Source organism: Xyrauchen texanus, chromosome 13 (genome assembly GCF_025860055.1).
Source record: "Xyrauchen texanus isolate HMW12.3.18 chromosome 13, RBS_HiC_50CHRs, whole genome shotgun sequence".
NCBI classification, from domain to species: Eukaryota; Metazoa; Chordata; class Actinopteri; order Cypriniformes; family Catostomidae; genus Xyrauchen; species Xyrauchen texanus.
In genome coordinates this window covers 40,576,647-40,595,736 of record NC_068288.1, presented here as the reverse complement: position 1 = coordinate 40,595,736, position 19,090 = coordinate 40,576,647, and the positions used below count along the sequence as shown (strand labels likewise).

Sequence of the window (19,090 nt, the reverse complement as noted above, 5' to 3'; positions counted from 1 at the left end):
ACTGAAACAATCTATCAAAATGTGATGCCAAATGGTTTTACCACAGTCTTACGGTCATTTTCTTTTACATACAGCAGTTGAGGCTTTTTTATTTTTACTTTTGTGATATTCGCTAGCTGAGAATTCAAACGCCAACTACGTCGATAACGTTGAGGTTGCTGAGATAAATATTACTCGCAAATGATCTGATTTTCGATACTGTTTGTCTTGTATAAATTGCGTTTATATAGTTAAACTTCATTTCCCTTCATTTTGGAGACCTTTTGCGAAACATTTTTACCTTTAAACAAGTCACTGGAGCTCTTTCGTGAACTATTGTACCGTTAATTTCACTCAGTGGACCAACGGTTTCTCAACTGACGTTCATTCGACTCACGCGACGTATATTTAAAATAATCAGCGCGGTTTCACGCGGTGGTTTAGTTTCAATAGCGCGAAATCTCTGAAATGAACTCTGTTGCTCCACAGTATCAGTCGTTCCCTAACTGTAACAAGTGTTATAGGTTTGTTATAAATATACATTATAAAAAAATCTTCGGGGAGTCATTACTACTCTTGAAAGAAGGGGAGACATAAGTTCCTTATTAAATTGAGAATCACTTTTATTAATGTTTTATAACACAAAACGATATATATTTGAATTAGTCAAGACAGTCAATTATTTCGCATTTCAAGACCTACACAGTTTTAAACAACAAAAACTAAATATTTTATATCATTACACACTCATACAAACATAAGAAAAAAAAAAGAGACATTGACAAGTGAAGGCTACTGCATAAACAAAGCACACTTTATTGATATATATATATATATATATATATATATATATATATATATATATATATATATATATATATATATATATATATATATATATATATATTTCTTGTTGAATATCCTATTTAATTTAGAAATACATCACAATACGGAAATATATTGTGTTGGGAACTCCTTTTCATGTTGACTTATAACAACAAAAATTGTTTGTCAAAGGAATAATTCACCTCAAAATATCTCAGCACTGTAGATTTAATGCAAAAAGCAAGTAAAGGCAGCATAAAAATATGAATCCATTCTGTATCACTCCAGTGGTTTAATCCATGTCTTCTGAAGCGATCTTATCGATTTTGGATGACAACAGACCAAAATGTAACACCTTTTTCATTGTACATTTTGCCATTGCAGTCTCAAGATATAATCATGATTTCAAGCTGAACTACATTTCCTTGTACTTAATGCATGTTCAGAGCGCTAGGAAAGGTAATGAAGCTGGAAATCATGATCAGCAAGAAAACTGCTGATGTCAAGTGTTTTAATGAAAAAGGAGTTACATTTTGGCCTGTTCTCAACAAAACCCGACTGGATCACCTCCAGAAGAAATGGACTAAACAACTGGAGTTGTATGGATTACGTCTATGCTGCTTTTATATGGAAAAGTTTTGGAACTTCAAAGTTTTGGTCACCATTCACTTGCATTGTATGGACCAACAGAGGTGAGATATCCTTCTAAAAATCTCTGTTTGTCTTCTGCAGAAAAATGAAGTCATACAAATCTGGGATGGCATGAGGGTGAGTAAATGAGAGAATTCTCACTTTTTGGTGAACAATTCCTTTAATTTCTCCCCTTATTATAAGACTGTGTATGGTAGATAGTTTTTTTAATGTATTCAGTGCATTTAGATTCAATCTTTCCTTCAACATACATAAAATGCCCCAAAATAGTGCCACATCTAGTGAAATATCATGTTTTAAACTAAAATTCTTGATAACTTAGATTCAGATAAAATCTGTATTATTTTATTTATTTTATTTTAAAATAATATTATTTACAGCAGCCTGAAAACTCTTGATGGATATTTTTATTTAGATTTTCACAATATTGAAAGTGTAGAATATAAGTATCACCAGGATCAACATCAGTGATAAGATTGCCAAATCAATTCATTTCAAATGAAATATTCAGTGTCACACAGCATCCTCTGCAGTATTGTCATCAGGCACTTTCAATGCCTCTTTGCCTTTTTTGCCATCATCCTCTCTCCCCTGCAGATTGGCTCTCTTGGATTCCTCTTTTGCCTCCCTATGTAGTAGCCTGTAGTTGATGCCCATTCCGATGAAAAGAAACATACTGCCAACCAGCAGCAGAATTCCACAGCACATGTAAGTGTACTTGTAGTCATGGTAAATGTCATTGAATTTTCCTGTAGGTGAAGACAGAATTATCATGTTAGTGATGTAAATAAGTGCATCAGAAACCAGGAAAATACTGCCTTTGAAGGCTGTGTATGGAGGTAGGAAGGGACAGAGGCACATCCGAATCAAATGTAGATTTCACATCCTGTCTACACAATACCTTCATCTGATCGATTTTTGAAGGCAGTTTATATGTAGGCCTATCCTTCACTGCATATGTAATCCCACAATCCTTGTGGTTCCACAATGATTGAGCTAAAGAAAAAAAATGGTGGCCAAAGAGGCAGTTGATAGCCGATGTGTATAAATGTAAATCTTTTCGAATTTTTCGAACTTTTGATTCCATTTCTAGTGAGAAATAAGTATTGTAGTTATGAAATATACACTTGGTTATCGCCAAAATCCTCTTGACTTTGTTCTAGATTATTAGACCGCTGAGGTCCTGTTTGACCTAATGAAGCAGACGCGTTACATTTAGTGGACACCAGATGGCGACAACGAGTTACTGGTATCCTAGGAATTATGTGACTTTTTGCTGCCTCAGTAGCCTGTCCAGTTTCTGGAGGTACCTTTATATGCAAATGCTGTCAGTTGAGTCATTGACAAGACAACAAGACAGCTACCTATGTTTTTGGATGCAGCCGATGTGTCTTTACTTCCTGCCAATTAGGATCCACCAACCCACCAACTTAACTTTTAACGCAACAGTTCCTACCTACATTTTCAACCACATAGAATCCTGAAGTATTTTCCCCATTCATTTTTGTTCCATAGGGAATTCATAAAATCCTTCAAAAGAGAGTTCTAAGCACTGATCTATATATACATAAGTGGTTCTAAGCCTTAAACCAACTATACAATCATTACAAAGTTTGATTTGAAGCAAAAAAAAAAGCTATTTGAAATTTGGATAAATGCACAAAGAAGACAGTTAATTTACCATCTTTAATGAGAGAATGAACTACAGTCTCATGAAGCATTGGGAATTACTTAATCAAATAAAAAATTAAGGAGAAATATACAATTATTGATTTGAAATTGTTGGATATAAGAATAGAAACCATATATTTAAATAGTTGAAAGTCACTGCAGTGCTTGTTTGGCGCACTTTGTTTGCTGCGATTCTCTGATTGGTGGGGTGTTTCTCTCCAGGATCATGGGTAGTGTAGTTGTTCACAAGGAATTCTGCTATTAAACACATTTTCTAAAACAGTAAGTTGAAAAATACCAACATATACCATCGACTAACAACTTTGAAACTGGAGTGGTGGTGGCGTAGTGGCTGAAGCACAGGGCTGTTAATCAGAAGGTTGCTGGTTTGATCCCCATGGCCACCACCATTGTGCCCTTGAGCAAGGCACTTAACTCCAGGTTGTTCTGGTGGGACTGTCCCTATAATAATTGCACTGTAAGTCGGTTTGGATTAAAAGCGTCTGCCAAATGCATAAATGTAAATGTAACTCATGGTAGGTCTGCCTTTAAAGGTTTATAAGTTATCGTTAAAAATGAACTCATTCATGGAAAAAATGTATGGGATTTTTTTACTTCCAAAACCCGACTGTTGTGCTCTAATATGCTAAGCCCTGGAAGTGTAATGATTAAATAAATATTCTCGGAAATAATTTTGTGTCCTTTCACAAAACACAAAAGAACAGTTAATTAGCATTTTTTATGGGAGCTTTTTTATAATTACTTTTAGTGTTCATTTTACATTTACATTTACATTTATTCATTTGGCAGACGCTTTTATCCAAAGCAACTTACAAAAGAGTCATTTTGAAAATAATGTAAGTGAAAATATATTTAGGATGCTCAAAAGTCTTTGCAAGACGATTTCTGCCTGATGCCTGAATCTATTGCTCATTATGCATCTTTATTTTACAAAGACATTCAAACGTTTGTTGAATTTTTTTTTCACAACTTCCCTTCTAGGGATGCATACAGCAAGAACTCCAGAGCATAGTGTTTTTACTGTCTTTGATTATCATCTGTCATCATTATGAGTGGGTAAGGAACTAAATCTCAAAAGCGAGTTTTCAAAAGTTTTGAAACCCTAATAAAGTAAAAAAAAAACTTGTTAAGCTGAAATGTGTAACTTTTTCTGTCAAATACTTCCCCCTATCCCAGCTTAATATGCAAAGACTTGAAGTAAGCCATTCATAGGTTAATTATTATCGTACTGTAAGCACTATGTCTTTGAGGCAACAAAAAATGCACAACAAAACAACATTGACTCAATCAGGGGCCTGATTTGGGGGCAGGACTGTTTGATTGATCAACAGGAGACACATATTCAGATGTTTGAAAACAATTGAAAGCAATTTATGCTCAATAGCACTAGTGGTACAGAAATGATGCACTTCAGTTTTAATAATGGCTTATTTTGTATTGCTTGATCTCCTAGTTTACAGGTCATACTCACCTAGTAAAGGAGGCCCCAATAACACTGGCCCACATTCCACAATCGTCACCAATCCTACAGCACTGGAGAAACGCTGGGGCCCAACCAGATCCATGAGGGTTTCAAACAGCACAGAGCTCAGCCACCCAAAGGCAAACCCAAAGAAGATGGAGTAAATCACAAATCCTGTGTAGTCCGTCGACAGAGGAGCAAGCAAGTGGCACACTCCGTTGAGAAGAACAGATGCAGCAAAGAAGTACTGCACCCTCGGTCTCACCCATTTTGTGTTAGCGACTATTCCCATGGACGGTCGTGCCACCATGTCTACAAAGGCCAGCACAGAGAGCAGAAAAGCAGCTTTCTCCTTGGGAATTTCCTTGCTCTTGGCATAATTACTGAGGTAAACAAGGGGAGTGAAGAGGCCAAAGAACATGACCACGTTTCCCAGAAGGTAAAGCAAGAAACCACGATGCTTGAAAAGCGTCAGATCAATAAAACCATTGATCATCTCAACTACCTTCTTTTGCTCTGTGGCTCTGCTGTTACTGTTAACCCCTTTAACAGCAGGTTTGGGCTTTGGCCCTATGGGCCTCATCAGCGATCCAGCTATACAACAGTTAAGCAAAAGTCCCCCCAAGATCAAGAAGCTACCCCTCCAGCCATACTGATCAAAGAACCAGGTGTTCAGAGGAGCAAGAGTAGACAAGAAGACTGGACTACCAGCCATAGCAATGCCATTTGCTATTGGGCGTCTCTTGAAGAAATATTTGCCAATCATAGTGAGAGCAGGGTTGAGATTAAATGCCAGTCCCAGTCCTGTAACATCATAACAAACAGTTCAAATGAGAATTGATTGATTGTGTGATATTAAAATGTGTCACTGGAGTGCAATTTCACTAGGAGTGCTATTATGGTAAATTGCATTGGATAAGAGAAATATGGGTTTAAAAATGGTATTTGATTTGAATTATACCTCCCACAACACCAACACAGAAGTACAAGCCCTCAACAGTATTGCAGAAAGAAGCAGCAATTAGTCCTGTTCCTGAGAGGCAGCCTCCTAAAATCATAATAGGCCGACTTCCATACTTATTGACCAGGATACTGCTGACAGGACCTGGGGTGAGAAATGGAACAGCAAAAAGTTAGGACTTTTCTGTTGTTTTTTAAAGGTTGAAACATCCATAGTCTTTCTCTTTTAAAAGGAATATTCCGGGTTCAATACAAGTTAATCTCAATTGACAGCATTTGTTGCATAACGTTGATTACCACAAAAATGTATTTTGACTTGCCCCTCCTTTTTTTTCTCCCCTTTTCTCTCCAGTTTGGAATGTCCAATTCACAATGGGCTCTAATGCCTCCTACACACTACACGACTTTCAAAGATTTCGTATCATGGTAACGTTAATATTACACAACTGTCTGTCTTGTCATTGAAGTCGTAGAGTTTTCAAATTACACGAGGAATCGGCGACAGGGTTGAACACATTACAAAACTTTTCACTATTGACGAAGCCTTGACGACTCTGCCTGGACTTCAAATTACATTTCACAACAGAGTACACACGAGAAGTGATACGAGATACGAAAACAAATGCATGATCATATGTTGTGCATTTCAGAATATGATGTGTATGTTTTTAATCACCTAGCGGCATCATATATTTTATTGGTTACAATATGAAAAAGTACCTCCTACTGAAAAATCTACCTAAGTGCTTACCTGACTGTCCAAGAGAATTGGCAATTTCTCTCTAACTAACCTCTTTCTCCACCTGGTAGTGGTACAGTTCAGAGGAAGCTTCAAATAGTCACTGGTGCTCCTGCCAATGTTCCACATATTTTTCCTCCATTTCTTCGGTCCAATGAGACTTTATTAATACTGCAGCCGTGCTAGTTGATGTTCTGTTGCAGGTACATCAGGACTCCTCCAACTGAAACTTCCCGTGGCCCGTTTTTTTGTCTCTCATTGCCTGTAGGTCAACGCTGCAGTTGTATTCAGTAAAAACACATTTCACATTGCGCGATTTGGAATCACAGACATGTCCAGATATTTAACATTCTAGATATCTCGCTGACATTGGCAATGCGTCGGCGCTTCTCTCAAATCATGTCTTTGATAGTTCATACATTGTGATCTTCGTTCACGGGAGCGAGCTCCGATTTGATGATTTCGGGCTTTTGTCGGCGATGTCCACAAAACTGTCGGCGAGTGAAAATCAGGCCTAAAATTCTCATACAATAATTCGTACAGCTCACATAGTGTATGTGACATGAAAGTATTGCCTGGTCAGTGAGGATTTCTGAATCCCCACTCGGGAGATTATTCTGAAGACTGCCTCCGCAACACTACATGCTGAGATGTTGAGAAGAGGCAATGCTTCTGGGTATTGCGTTGCGTAGTCCACCAGAACCAACATAAAGCGATGCCCGCGTGTTGACCATTCTAATGGCCCGACAAGGTCCATGCCAACTAGGAACAAAAAAGGGAACCTTGATCAACAGAAGAGGGCGCAATATGTGATTGCAATGAGTCTTGTCTTGCATCTGCTCCAGAGGGAAATTCCCAGTGGGAATTCCCGTAAGGGCTGGGGAAGCAGAGGCTTCCTCCTCCATTACATCATCCTGACTTAGATGGCCCCTGCTCTGCCTCCCTGTCAGCGCATTACACACCCCAGACTATACCACTGTATTATAGGACCTATCCACACACAAACCCTTTAACTATTTGTTAAAAGCCGGCCAATTAGTACCCAAAATTAGTGGATGGGTTAGGCGGGATCTAACCACAGCCTCAATGTTATGCTTTTGACTCCAAAAAAGAATCACGACGATCACGTGTCCTGGCTCCCTGCAACTCCAAAAGACCGGTCAAAACCTCACGCCCACACTAGTGGCGGCAGCTTCCCCCAACTGAGAAGAAGAATAGGTAGAGCCGGGGGAGAGAGAGAGACACAAGTATTAGTACGCTTCCAAGGCTGGGGCACAGGTCTCGGGGGATTGTTACAATGTGTCTGGGGGAACGGGACCACAGAGAGAGAGAGAGAGGGGCTCACAGGCCCCTGGGTCCTCCACCAACTGCACTGCTTCATCCAGCGACGCCAGTCATTGCTACTGGACCCACTCTGCAGTTCCTTTTGGTAGTTTGGAGAAGAATTGTTCTAGTATCATGAGATCGATGACACCCCCCGACGTCACTGGGCTCCTTGGCCAGCACCCACCACCGCCAGGAACACTTCCTCCAGAGGTGAAGACAACTCCATAGCAGCGTACCTTCTTCCTTATCCCGGGTTTCGGCACCAGTGTAACAGATGTTCGTATTTGAATAAAAAGGAGGAAGCGGGATACGGCGAGATTCAACTCAAAAGGGCTTTATTTCCCACAGCTTCACAGTCTATATATATATTCCACATTTCAGTGGTCACACTCAAATTGATGGTTTTCAGCACAATACAAATCACACTCAGGAACACTCTGATCTGTGCAGCTCTCTCTCTCTCTCTCTCTCTCTCTCTCTCTCTCTCTCTCTCTCTCTCTCTCTCTCTGTCACTTTTGGTGGACTGGGCCATCTTTTATCTCCCTCAACTCTCACTGTGAACATGGAAATGATAATTAGTCACAATTCATATCAGGTGGATGTCCTTACCGCTTTCTCTCTCCCCAGATGGGCATTTGACCACGCCCTCACCTCCACACTTACTAACCTTTTCTGTGTAAAGTTATAGCCAATTTGGAACTTCGTTCCCATGACGATGTAATGTTAAACCCTAAAATCTTAAAAAGACTGTAAAAATGACAGTTTAACAAATTTACAGCAGAATGAATGTGCTTTTATAAAATGATAAGCTTCACATTTTTACCTTTAAACCCTCTGAAAATTGGCCACAATCACTTCCATTGTAAGTGCCTTTTTTAAAGAAAAGGAGGGACAAGTTTTTGTGGTAATCAACAATATGCCACCGATCTTAACTTGCATTGAACGCAGAATATCACTTTAATAATTTATGTGCCTCTCGCGGCACCAAACGGAATTGCAAAAATAATGCTTATTTGCAAACAGGTTTCCCGAACACTCCCCTCATTTTCCATTAGTGGATCAAACAAATAGTTTATGAAAAACAAGGGGGCTTGGTGTAATTTCAGATTCATTACATTTTGATAAATGTTTATGAAGACAAGAATTACTTTTCTTTTTTTAAATGTGCTCATATAAATTATGCAGGAATGTTTAAAAATAAAGTACATACGGTCAAATTTCATGTCATGTTAAAGGAATTGTTCACCCAAAAATGAGAATTCTCTGATGATCATTAACTCACCCTCATGCCATTCCAAACTCATTTGGCTTTCTTTCTTCTGCAGAACACAAAAAAGATATTTAAAAGAATGTATGAAGTGTTTTTGTTCTCTCTCCATATAATACAAGTCAATGGGCATCAAAACGTTTATGCTCAAAAAAGGACATAAAGGTAGAGTAAAAGTAAGCCATACGAGTCCAGTGGTTTAATCCATAATTTATGAAGTGATCCAATTGCTTTTGGTGAGAAACAGACCAAAATGTAAGTCCTTATTCACTATAAATCCTAACTACCGGCCCGATTGGAACACAATGCATTCTTTTTTGCTGCATGCGGTTGCCAGGGCCTCAATCCCAGTATTATAAAACATCAATAAGATGTATTTCATTTTGTAATGTTTACCATCAACTTTCTGGTGCCTGCTGTTTATCCCAAATAAAACTAAACCAGTGACTCTATAATTTTAACCTGCAACTGCATTTTCAAAATATACCAATTGGTGTGAAAACCACAAACTTGGCAACACTTTGTCTGGTTTGTGTACAGTGCTTGACACAGGCTTCAAGCATGAGGGTGCATGAATCACCTTCCCAAATTAATGTGCATATGAGATTTTTAGTGAACAAGGACTGATTTTATTTAGTTTCTTATCCAATATCATAGCGCTTTAGAAGACATGCTGTAGAAGACATGGATTCAATCACTCAAATCCTGTGGATCACTTTTATGCTGCCTTTGACCTTTTCGTAGCGTAGTTTTGTAACCCATTGACTTACATTGTATGGACAAAAACATCTGGGACATTCTTCAAAATATATGTTTTTTGTGTTCTGCAGAAGACAGTTATATGAGTTTGGGACAGCATGAGGGTGTGTAAATGAAGAATTTTCATTAGTTCGGACAAAAAAGAAAATTCTGTCATCGTTTTCTCACCCTTGTGCGGTTTCAAACTTGTTTGACTGTCTTTCTTATGTAGAACACAAAAGGAGATGTTAGGCAAAATGTGAGGGACTGACAATCTCAGTCACTTACATTTCATCTTTTTTTATTCATACACTGTGAATGGTGACTGCTGTTTTTGTCAAACTTCTCCAATCCTGTTCCACAGATGAAAAGAAGTCCTACAGATTTTGAACAACATAAGGGTAAGTATGTAATGCCAGAAGTTTCATTAGTAGTAGTATCTGGTAGTCTATCTTCAAACCACAAGAGGGCATTGCAGCTCTGTAGGAAAGAACAATAGAATTTGACATTGCATTTTACTGCAGTAATCATTAAACTGCAGATTTTACTGTTTTTCACCATCATACAGTCACTGGAAAAAAGATATTACCTCAGAATCATGGTGGATGATAAATTAAACTACTCTCCTAAATTATTTTCAAAATGCATTTCCCCCATGGTAAATGTTCTGCCCTCACAAACCAAACTAATGTGTTACTCCACTACTGTAGCAAATACAGCAATCCCAAAGGTATTTCCAGTTACGTGCATACTTTAAAGCAATCCTTATACTGAGTCTAAATCCTATCATGAATGTAGGAAGGAAGCCTGCTAATCACGCGAAAACCAGGGCGTGATTGTGCGCACTTGCACGTCTTCAGCCTCCCAGTACATTAAGTTGTGTGTCTTTAACTGCTGTAATCCACTTCGTACAGCGGGGAAGTGAATCACCTTAAACATGCTTGAATGAACACATTAACACATTCCTGATGTGAAAACTTCATCAGCTCTAAGGTTGGAAGTAGAAGCCCTTGTTTACCCCACAACCTGATCTGTTTTCAAAGAATTTGGACTTCTTAGCTACTAATAACAGTCTTTTAACCAGATTTGTCAGTAGGCTACTCTTTCTCCAAGAAGAAATACGAGTGAAGTACTGAAGATATATGAGTGATCAAGCACATATGAGCATGACTCACCCTCATGTCGTTCCAAAACCGTATGGTTTCCTCTCTTATGCAGAACACAAAAGGACAGAATGTAATGAATGTCTTGGTCCATCTATTCAACATATGACAAATCTTAAAATAAAGCACTCAAAAGTATCATAAAATTAGTCCTTGTGAGTCGAGCATCATATTCCAAGTATTCTGAAGACATACTATAGGTTTTGTTAAGAAACAACCCAATTTCTCATTATTAAATTCTGTTTTCAAAGGACTATGTATAGATGTAAGATGAACCGAAAATGGTTTATACATTTAATGGTATACTCTAATAGTGGGTAGACTATTATAATGTATTTATAAATCAATTATATATATAAGTTATACAATTATATAACACAAATGTAATATTTTTATAATTTCTTTTGGCTTCAGTACAATGACTATAGAAAATCCAATTATTTCATTTTCTTTACAATACAACTCTGTACTATTTTTCTAACACAGTATAAATAGGTCTTTAAGGATGAAAATATATTACTGCCCTTTAATGTTTTTAAATGGGGTTCCTCAAATGGGGAAAATCATATTTGAGGGACCTTTGCATCAAAAAGTTTAAAAACCCCTGCCTTAGATATGGCCAAGGTCCCTCGTTCAGTGTAAATCTTAGGGATTGTTTTTCTCTGATCCCTGCTGCTTTGTCTTTTGATTGCTTAGGAAAGTTATAGCACATTTCTCCTCAACAAGCCGAATCTTTTGAGGTATCATTTATATATAGCACAGAAGGTGCAGGGCAAGTTGTGCACTAAAGTTTGATACATACAGTATATTATAGATTTTGCTAAACTCCTAACCCCAGGTATGTGCCTTAACGAGCACCACTAATTAGTTAGCATTGAGGTGGCAAGCTACTGTATAACACTGGATAGAGCCTGCCTTAATCTTTTGCTACTTCCTGTTACTAAAAAAAAGAACAGCTTACTCTGAGCATTATTCCGTTCTATGCACTTTCTTTTGTGCAGCTTTGGTGTTAAAGCAGGCACAGAAAGAATTAATGTGGCTGTTAATGTAGGAGTGGCGGACTGATTTTCAATTATAATTTTCACAAACTAAGCCCATGGGTGACATTAAACAAGAATGTACAGCTGACATCTCAAATCCCTCTACCGCATTCATGTAAATATCCTCATAACAGCACCTCTCTCGCCCCAGGCAAAGTACCTCTGGGCAGCCTGAGTCACCAACAACAAAGTAAAGTGCAGAAGAGTTCTATCTGCGAATATGTCTTGGCCTTGAATGCCGAAACAACACAACCCTGCAAAGAAATAAATGCCATCTCACAGTATTTGCTTAGAGGGCATCCATATTATTCGCATACAGTGTGCGAGTCAAAGTGGCTGCATTCATGAGCAAGCAGAAAGTAGAACAAAACACAACTAGTGATGGAAATGAGAGACAAAAAGAAAACACAAAAACTGAAAACAAAATGCATCAGGGAGACTGGTGCTAGTTGTCATGCTTTAACTCCAGTGAATATTTCTCAAGATATGTTTAAGTATGAAGGTCAATTTCTGTTAAGGCATATATTTTAAAGTCCTGTCTATAAAAAGCTACAGAACATTTTCACCTTCACTTCCCTGGAAAAAACAATGACAAAAGCAGGGCAAGTTGTCACATTATGTCGGATACGTTTTCACAGTGGGAACTCCCACAAAACAGCCTACTGTCAGCTAATTAATGGCTTATCTACTGGTTAATTTAAGACTTAGTTTTGAACTAGGTGTGTGAAACCAACACTGCTAGAGAAAACGAGCATTTGTGCAACTGGACTTTTGACCGAACTCCTTATAGTTACTGACATATAGGCCTAGTGACAATGTCCACATGTGACAACAAGCCCTTGTCTCCCGAGTGGCTTTCATATAGTGTTGAATGTATTTGTGAGCATGTGTCTTATTATATATAGTATTAAATATGTACAGTATGTATGGAATATATTGCTACACAGCTTATGATTTAGGCACAGCTGATGTGCACAAGTCAGCATAAAATATCTTAGTAATTTTTGTCTTCCCTGCATATAAGTTTATACACAGCAGTATTGCTACACATTCAATTTAGTTCTGATTATCACTGTCTGCAGAACAAAATGCTGGAAATGTTCCAGTAGTGGTTGGTTCTGTATTTATCTGAGTCATGTGCTGTGTATTGCCCCTTGCACACTACATTAATGAATTAGCTCTCTTGGTCCAGAAGGAGTAGTGTAGTAGTAAGAGGTCAAATGTAAAGTCATGTGGCTCTCACATGACTGAGTTCTCCAGCATGTTAACCCCACCAGCAGAAACTGAATGGTTTTTATATTGGAAGCATGTCCAAGACAAATCTGAAAAGGCTGGGAAGGTGTTGGTAACAAAGGCAATAGCTCAAGTTTGACAGAAACATTTTTTTCAGAATGTTGCTGTTGAAACAATCAAGCAAAAAACGCTTAAAAGGTAAGTTCACCCAAAAGTGAAAATTCTCTCATCATTTACTCGCCTTCATGCCATCCCAGATGTGTATTACGTTCTTTCTTCTGCAGAACATAACTTTTAGAAGAATATCTCAGCTCTGTGGGTATATGCAATGCAAGTGAATGGTGACCAGATGTTTGAATCTCCAAAAATCACATAAAGTCAGCATAAAAGTAATCCATATGATTCCAATTGTTTAATCCATATCTTCTGAAGTGATATGATAGGTGTGAGGGAGAAACAGATAAATATTTAAGTCCTTTTTTCTGTTTTTATCATCCTCTGACCAGCATCAACCTGTAGGTGGTGATATGCACGAAGAATGCAATCCCCAAGAGAAGAAGAATGTGAAAGTTAAAGTGTAGTTTATAGAAAAAAAGGACTTGAATATTGATCTGTTTCTCAATAACACCTGCTATTTAGCTTCTGAAGATTTGGAATTAGCCATAGGAGTCGTATGGATTACTTTCATGCTGACTTTGTGATTTTTGGGGATTCAACGTTTTGGTCACCATTCACTTGCATTTTCAGGACCTACAGAGCTTTAAATGTTATTCTAAAAAATCATAATTTGTGTTCTGCAGAAGAAAGAAAGTCATACATCTGGAGTGGCATGAGGGTGTGTAAATGATGAGAGAATTTGTATTTTTAAATAGCTACATGGTTTGTAAAAATACGACGCCCCTTAGAGGACAGGGAGGGCATTTGTTTTAGGTCTTTTTTGTTTTGGTAGGGAGCATGTTAACCCCCAGAAATTCCTAAAATAACCCCAAATAATGGGTTATTTAATATGGAAACCTCAAATAAGTAAGACTGTAAAACTCTTTCAGAAAATACATTTCCCATTCTCTAATGTGCATACAAAAGTAACTTGAAACTAGACACTGGATATCTTAATGGATCTTAAAACCTCACAAAAAAAATAATAACTATTAGAACAGCTTATAATTTATATACAGTATATTATGCAAAATAAATATATTAAGCAGTTTTAGTGAAGTCGGCTAAAATTTGTCCCTAAATTCATCATGTATTGTGAGTTTGCCTCTTGAAAAAGAATTTTTTTAATATTATTAACATTTATACGTTTATTTTGCTTGTTTCAAGAGTAGCAGATTTTCACAAACAGTACAACAACATAGACCTGGTACATTACAGGGGCCAATTTTCTGGTTATTTCATTGGCTAGTTGTGTAAAAAACAAGTTGCGTTTGTGCGTAGGCATACAAGCAAGTCATTCTGACTACAGCAAACACTAGATGGCTTGTGGTGATGATAATAGGTTTATTTAGTAATATAACTGAAATGTAGCAAAATACTATCAGAAAAAAAATCTATGTTTTATTTATTATATTCATAATGGTTTATATTTTTTAAACTTACGTTTGATTTGCTCAGAAGAATGAGCATGTGTGCCTGCAATTTAGCCTGCCAATGTGAGTGTGTTGACATCACTCGCTGGTGCTCTACTTCCTGAGACAGGTTTGCTATTGACGTTAGTCATCACAAGTCTGTGCGACTTCTGAGTTAGGCGTCTCATCTCCTCATCTCTCTCCAAGGAAAACATCTGACACTTGCAGAATAAAGAGCTGACTGAGAAGAAAGACTCCAGAGAGAGATAGAGTTGCCCATTCAGAGCTCAATCTCTCTGCAAAGCAACCAGTAGCTGGAGTCTAAGCCTTGTCTAGCATGTCCTCATTTCTACCATTCAAATGAATAAGGGCTTATTCACTCATTGATAAACTGCATAGAGGTCTTCATTACCTGTTTCAGGATCTCAGCACTGGCTTGAATAGATACAACACTAGTTGATTTAAAAGTGACTAAAGTGCAGAATTATAGTATGAAACAACTCATTGAGACTCAACTGGAAAAGTTGTATTGCAAAAATAATAGGCCTACTTGTTTTCAAAACAGTTTCCCTGAACACTTGCCCCTTCTGCCATTGGTAATAAAAAATTAAACAAAAAACATAGTACCTGCCTCAAACTGACTCCATTGTTTGAGCCAATTATGTTATGTGGGGTGCTCAAACAAACATACCAATGCTGAAATCACCACAGAGATGAAGTATTTGCTGTTTTTTGTTTATAACACATATAGTTACATAAATATACATTGAATAATATAAAAAATAATAATAAATAAAATATTGTATAAAATATGTATAAAGTGTGCTAGATTCAACGTATGAAAATTGTACAGTATATGTATATGTTATAGACATTGTGTAAAGGGTTAACGTGCCAACGGAGCATGTTAGTTGACAAGTGAGCCAAAAGTGTCATAAAAGCGCCACAAAATCACATTTGCTTTTATGGTTTATGGTTGGGGTAGGTACATCAGTTTTGTTGTTTACATTTCAATCTGTTTGGGCAAACTTTTAACTCACTTTTAAGTTCACAGTGCACATTTACCCTGGAATCTGCCGTGATAAGTGATCTACGTAATTTAATTTTACAAAGTTTTGCTGCAGTAACGTAATTTTCATGAGATCAGGCTGCATTTGTATCATAGGCTGGTTTCCCCAAAAAGTGTAAACACTGTGTTTCTGTGGTGCTTTCAACATTGCTCTTTTAAGCAACATCAACTCAACCAATGGTTTGAGTTTGCGGCGGGACTTTCTGTTTGGCCCAACACTACAGTGGTAGACAGAAAGAGTGTTTGAGAAACTTGTTTGGAAACAATAATTATTTTTGCAATTCCATTTGGTGCCACTAATGGTTCTAAAATGACACACATGATCCTCCCCTCCAATTAAACCTGTAGTATTTATTTGAGTATTTATTCAGTGTCATAGTATTTATTTGAGCACACAAATGATTTGATCCCCACTACTAGTGGCAAAAGCAGGTGGCTTTGATGCAGAGGCTTCTCTAGAAGAAGTAGGAGGTCACTGCTTACCTCCTGCATACATGACAGCAAGCATGATGGAAGAGATCCAGGACACTTGACTGCTGGTGGCATTGAAGATCACTTCGATTTCTTTGAAGAACACAGTGATGGACTTTGGGAAGGCATAGGAGAACCCAATGGAAATAAAGGCTCCAAACACCACGGCCCATCCCCAGCCCCCCTCTGGAGGAGTGTAACCCATGGGACCTCCAACAGCAGGTGGCATGGCTCCAAAGTACAGATGACCAGGTGTTTACAAAGAAAGTTCTTAAAAAATAAAGAAAATCTAAAATGGTGACTTAGATAGAGGTCAAGGTCAAAACATCATCAAAATAAAAATGTCAACAGTCTTGAAGTCTGTAAAGATAACTGACACATTTGCAGAAATGTTTATTAATGTGCACTGTCCCAGTGAATCTAAACTGAATAATGTAAAAGTACAGTAAGTAAAGGCACATTAATAACAATATTTTTGATTGTGGATGAGGTAACATGATAGGAACTTTGATTTCATCTTTGATAGATTCAACTTTGCAACTTTTGATAGATTATTATTTACAAATTGCAATAAACAATATAAAACAGACCCAAATTATTGACTCTTTTTAAATTTTTTTAAAATGTGAGTAGTGTTTCCCTTTGCAAAACTCTCTGCCATGAGAACTTATTTTGGTATAACTACATAGGCTGTTGCTATGTAGTTACTAGGATGTTCTGGGTGGTTGCTAAGTGTTCATATACTGGTCTAAAAAGGCTCACTTTAAAGTCTCCATGGCATTTTGGTTCCCAAATATGGCTAGAACATAAGTCTATTGGATTTTTTCACCCATTTTGTTATCTGCTAGGAAAGTAAAAGTGCACCTCTCCAAAATAAAACTGCCCAATTTGAGGTATCATTCAAGTCCATGGCAAAAATGGTCCCTAACCCCAAGTATGAGGAATAGAAATAGTAAGGCTTGCCTTAGCAATGGAGTTAAGCTAAAATAACTGGAAATAAAATATTTTATTTCCAACTAGTCTTTTACAGGTAAACCGTAAACATCAAAGCTTTACACATGAGACCCAACAGCTTTCAAAACCATTGTGTATAAATGCAGCAGAAAAAAGTTCAAAGGAACTATAGACGGAGAAAAGACTCAGTACCTTTACATATTAAAACCTTGCAGCCGACCTGCATGCATCAAGTGTTTGTAAAGCAACAGCTGCAGGCTTTTAAGGCGAACGTGCCCTCCAAAATGGAAATGTGACTCACATTATTCAGGAGGATCAGAGGTTTATGTCAGAAAGAGGTTCCTTGTACCAATATCAGGTTATTTTCCCCATCTGCGTTTAAGCCTCTCTACATGTGCTCCTGGATTTGTTTGACAGCCCAGGCAGAATGATCTTGAGGGCTCAGGCCACCTCGTTGCTTGTTGTGTTCCATACAGCATACCCGCCCCCCTCTCCCCCCAGCAATACCCATTATTACACCATATGTTCTCACTGCTAGATCATAAAAAATAGAAAACACTTTCACATTAAAACAAGAATCATATGATCATATGAATCAGCAGAGTGACAGGGGTGAACAGTGCATAAACACAAAGAAAATCTTGTATAACCCTAAAAGGGGGTTACTTTGCCATAATGAATGGCTGACTGTATATAATTCTGCATCCCTACTGAAAAAAACCATCTTAAACCATTCTAAGCTGGTTTGCTGGTCTAAGCTGGTCTCAGAGCTGCTGTTCAGCTGGTGCAACTGGTCAGCCAGCTGGTCTCCATTATCCCTTTAAACCAGACCAGCCTTGGAGACCAGCTGAACTGCTTGTTACTTTTTCAACAGGGTTATTAGATGGCTGCTTGATAACTAAATAAATAAATGGACATGAAATTGAACATATTTTGTTATGCTTGAAAAAGCGAACAAGTGATACAATTGATACTTACATAGCTATGTTGGAAATCAGTTGCCTGATACAACGGCCAATTTTACAGTTTAACCATCACTACACAAAAATATTTGACAGCAGAAAGACACGATTTACCAATTAGAATCAAGTTATCCAGCAAGCTGTGTAATAGTATTTTGTAATAGTAGTTTTTCAGTTTTTTGTTTTGTTTTTTTGAATGTGACAGGATTAACTGAATTCATACAAGCACTAAAGTTAAATCACTCAGAAAAAAATAAGAGGCAATGCTTTTAACACACCACCATCTCTCTTTTCGGTTTATCCAATTCTTTGTGAAATTCTTACAAAATGCATTTTAATTTAGCCATTATTAAATCGTTGGGCCATTCACTCTAAATTTGGCCATCTGACAGCTCATTTTAGCACCGCATATCATCCCAATCGATGCACTTGGAGTGCTAAATGGTTAAAATAGAGGTGAGAATTAAATGAATCACTTTACAGGTAAAACGGCTCTTTGACACGCCGACAGGTTGGACTTTTGGCGCATTCAAGCCTAAAATCACACATTCCACATAGACACACACCTACCTTTCTGGTACAATCTAAAAATTCTCTGCATAAAATAGTCCAAAGTGCTCCAATATTCCACTGCAATGACAAGCTGTATTGTAAGGGGCCACTCTGGTTCAAGGCAAGTCTCGGGTTATGTGAATAATCCCTAGGAAAAACATGCAGCTCTGCAAGTGAAAAAAAAAAACCCTCCAAAACTATTGAAACTTCAAAAGGCCTTGGTGTTCACCTTGTGATATGGTCAGCTTTGTCAGACTGTGTCCAGCTGTGGTCAGGCCTGCTCTTATTGGTCCCCAAAGTCTACAGAGAATTCTGTATGGGTTCTTATTGGCTCCTTGATGTCTGTTACCGGTCTCACTTGTGTTCCCTGTCCCCTCCTCTTTGTCCTTTGTTTAAGCCACCAATTCTGAACTTTGTTGAGATCTCCCTTGGAGGATAC

General features: G+C 37.8%; 1 protein-coding gene across 3 annotated transcripts; it reads right to left on the bottom strand.

Moving 5' to 3' along the window:
* Positions 1–893: 893 nt before the first annotated feature.
* On the bottom strand, positions 894–18,895 carry LOC127653833 (monocarboxylate transporter 1-like). Of its 3 annotated transcripts, XM_052140613.1 has the most exons (6): positions 18,670–18,895; positions 18,116–18,174; positions 16,196–16,453; positions 5,571–5,714; positions 4,619–5,413; positions 894–2,204 (listed from the first exon to the last, which is right to left on the bottom strand). In XM_052140613.1, the coding sequence occupies exons 3-6, from the start codon at positions 16,410–16,412 to the stop codon at positions 1,969–1,971; spliced, it is 1,392 nt and encodes a 463-aa protein (XP_051996573.1). In that variant the 5' UTR covers positions 16,413–16,453; positions 18,116–18,174; positions 18,670–18,895; the 3' UTR covers positions 894–1,968. The 3 variants fall into 3 exon arrangements, with proteins under 3 accessions (XP_051996573.1, XP_051996572.1, XP_051996574.1); XM_052140612.1 differs by lacking the exon at positions 18,116–18,174; XM_052140614.1 differs by lacking the exons at positions 18,116–18,174; positions 18,670–18,895 and adding an exon at positions 17,439–17,574.
* Between the last annotated feature and the right edge of the window lie 195 nt (positions 18,896–19,090).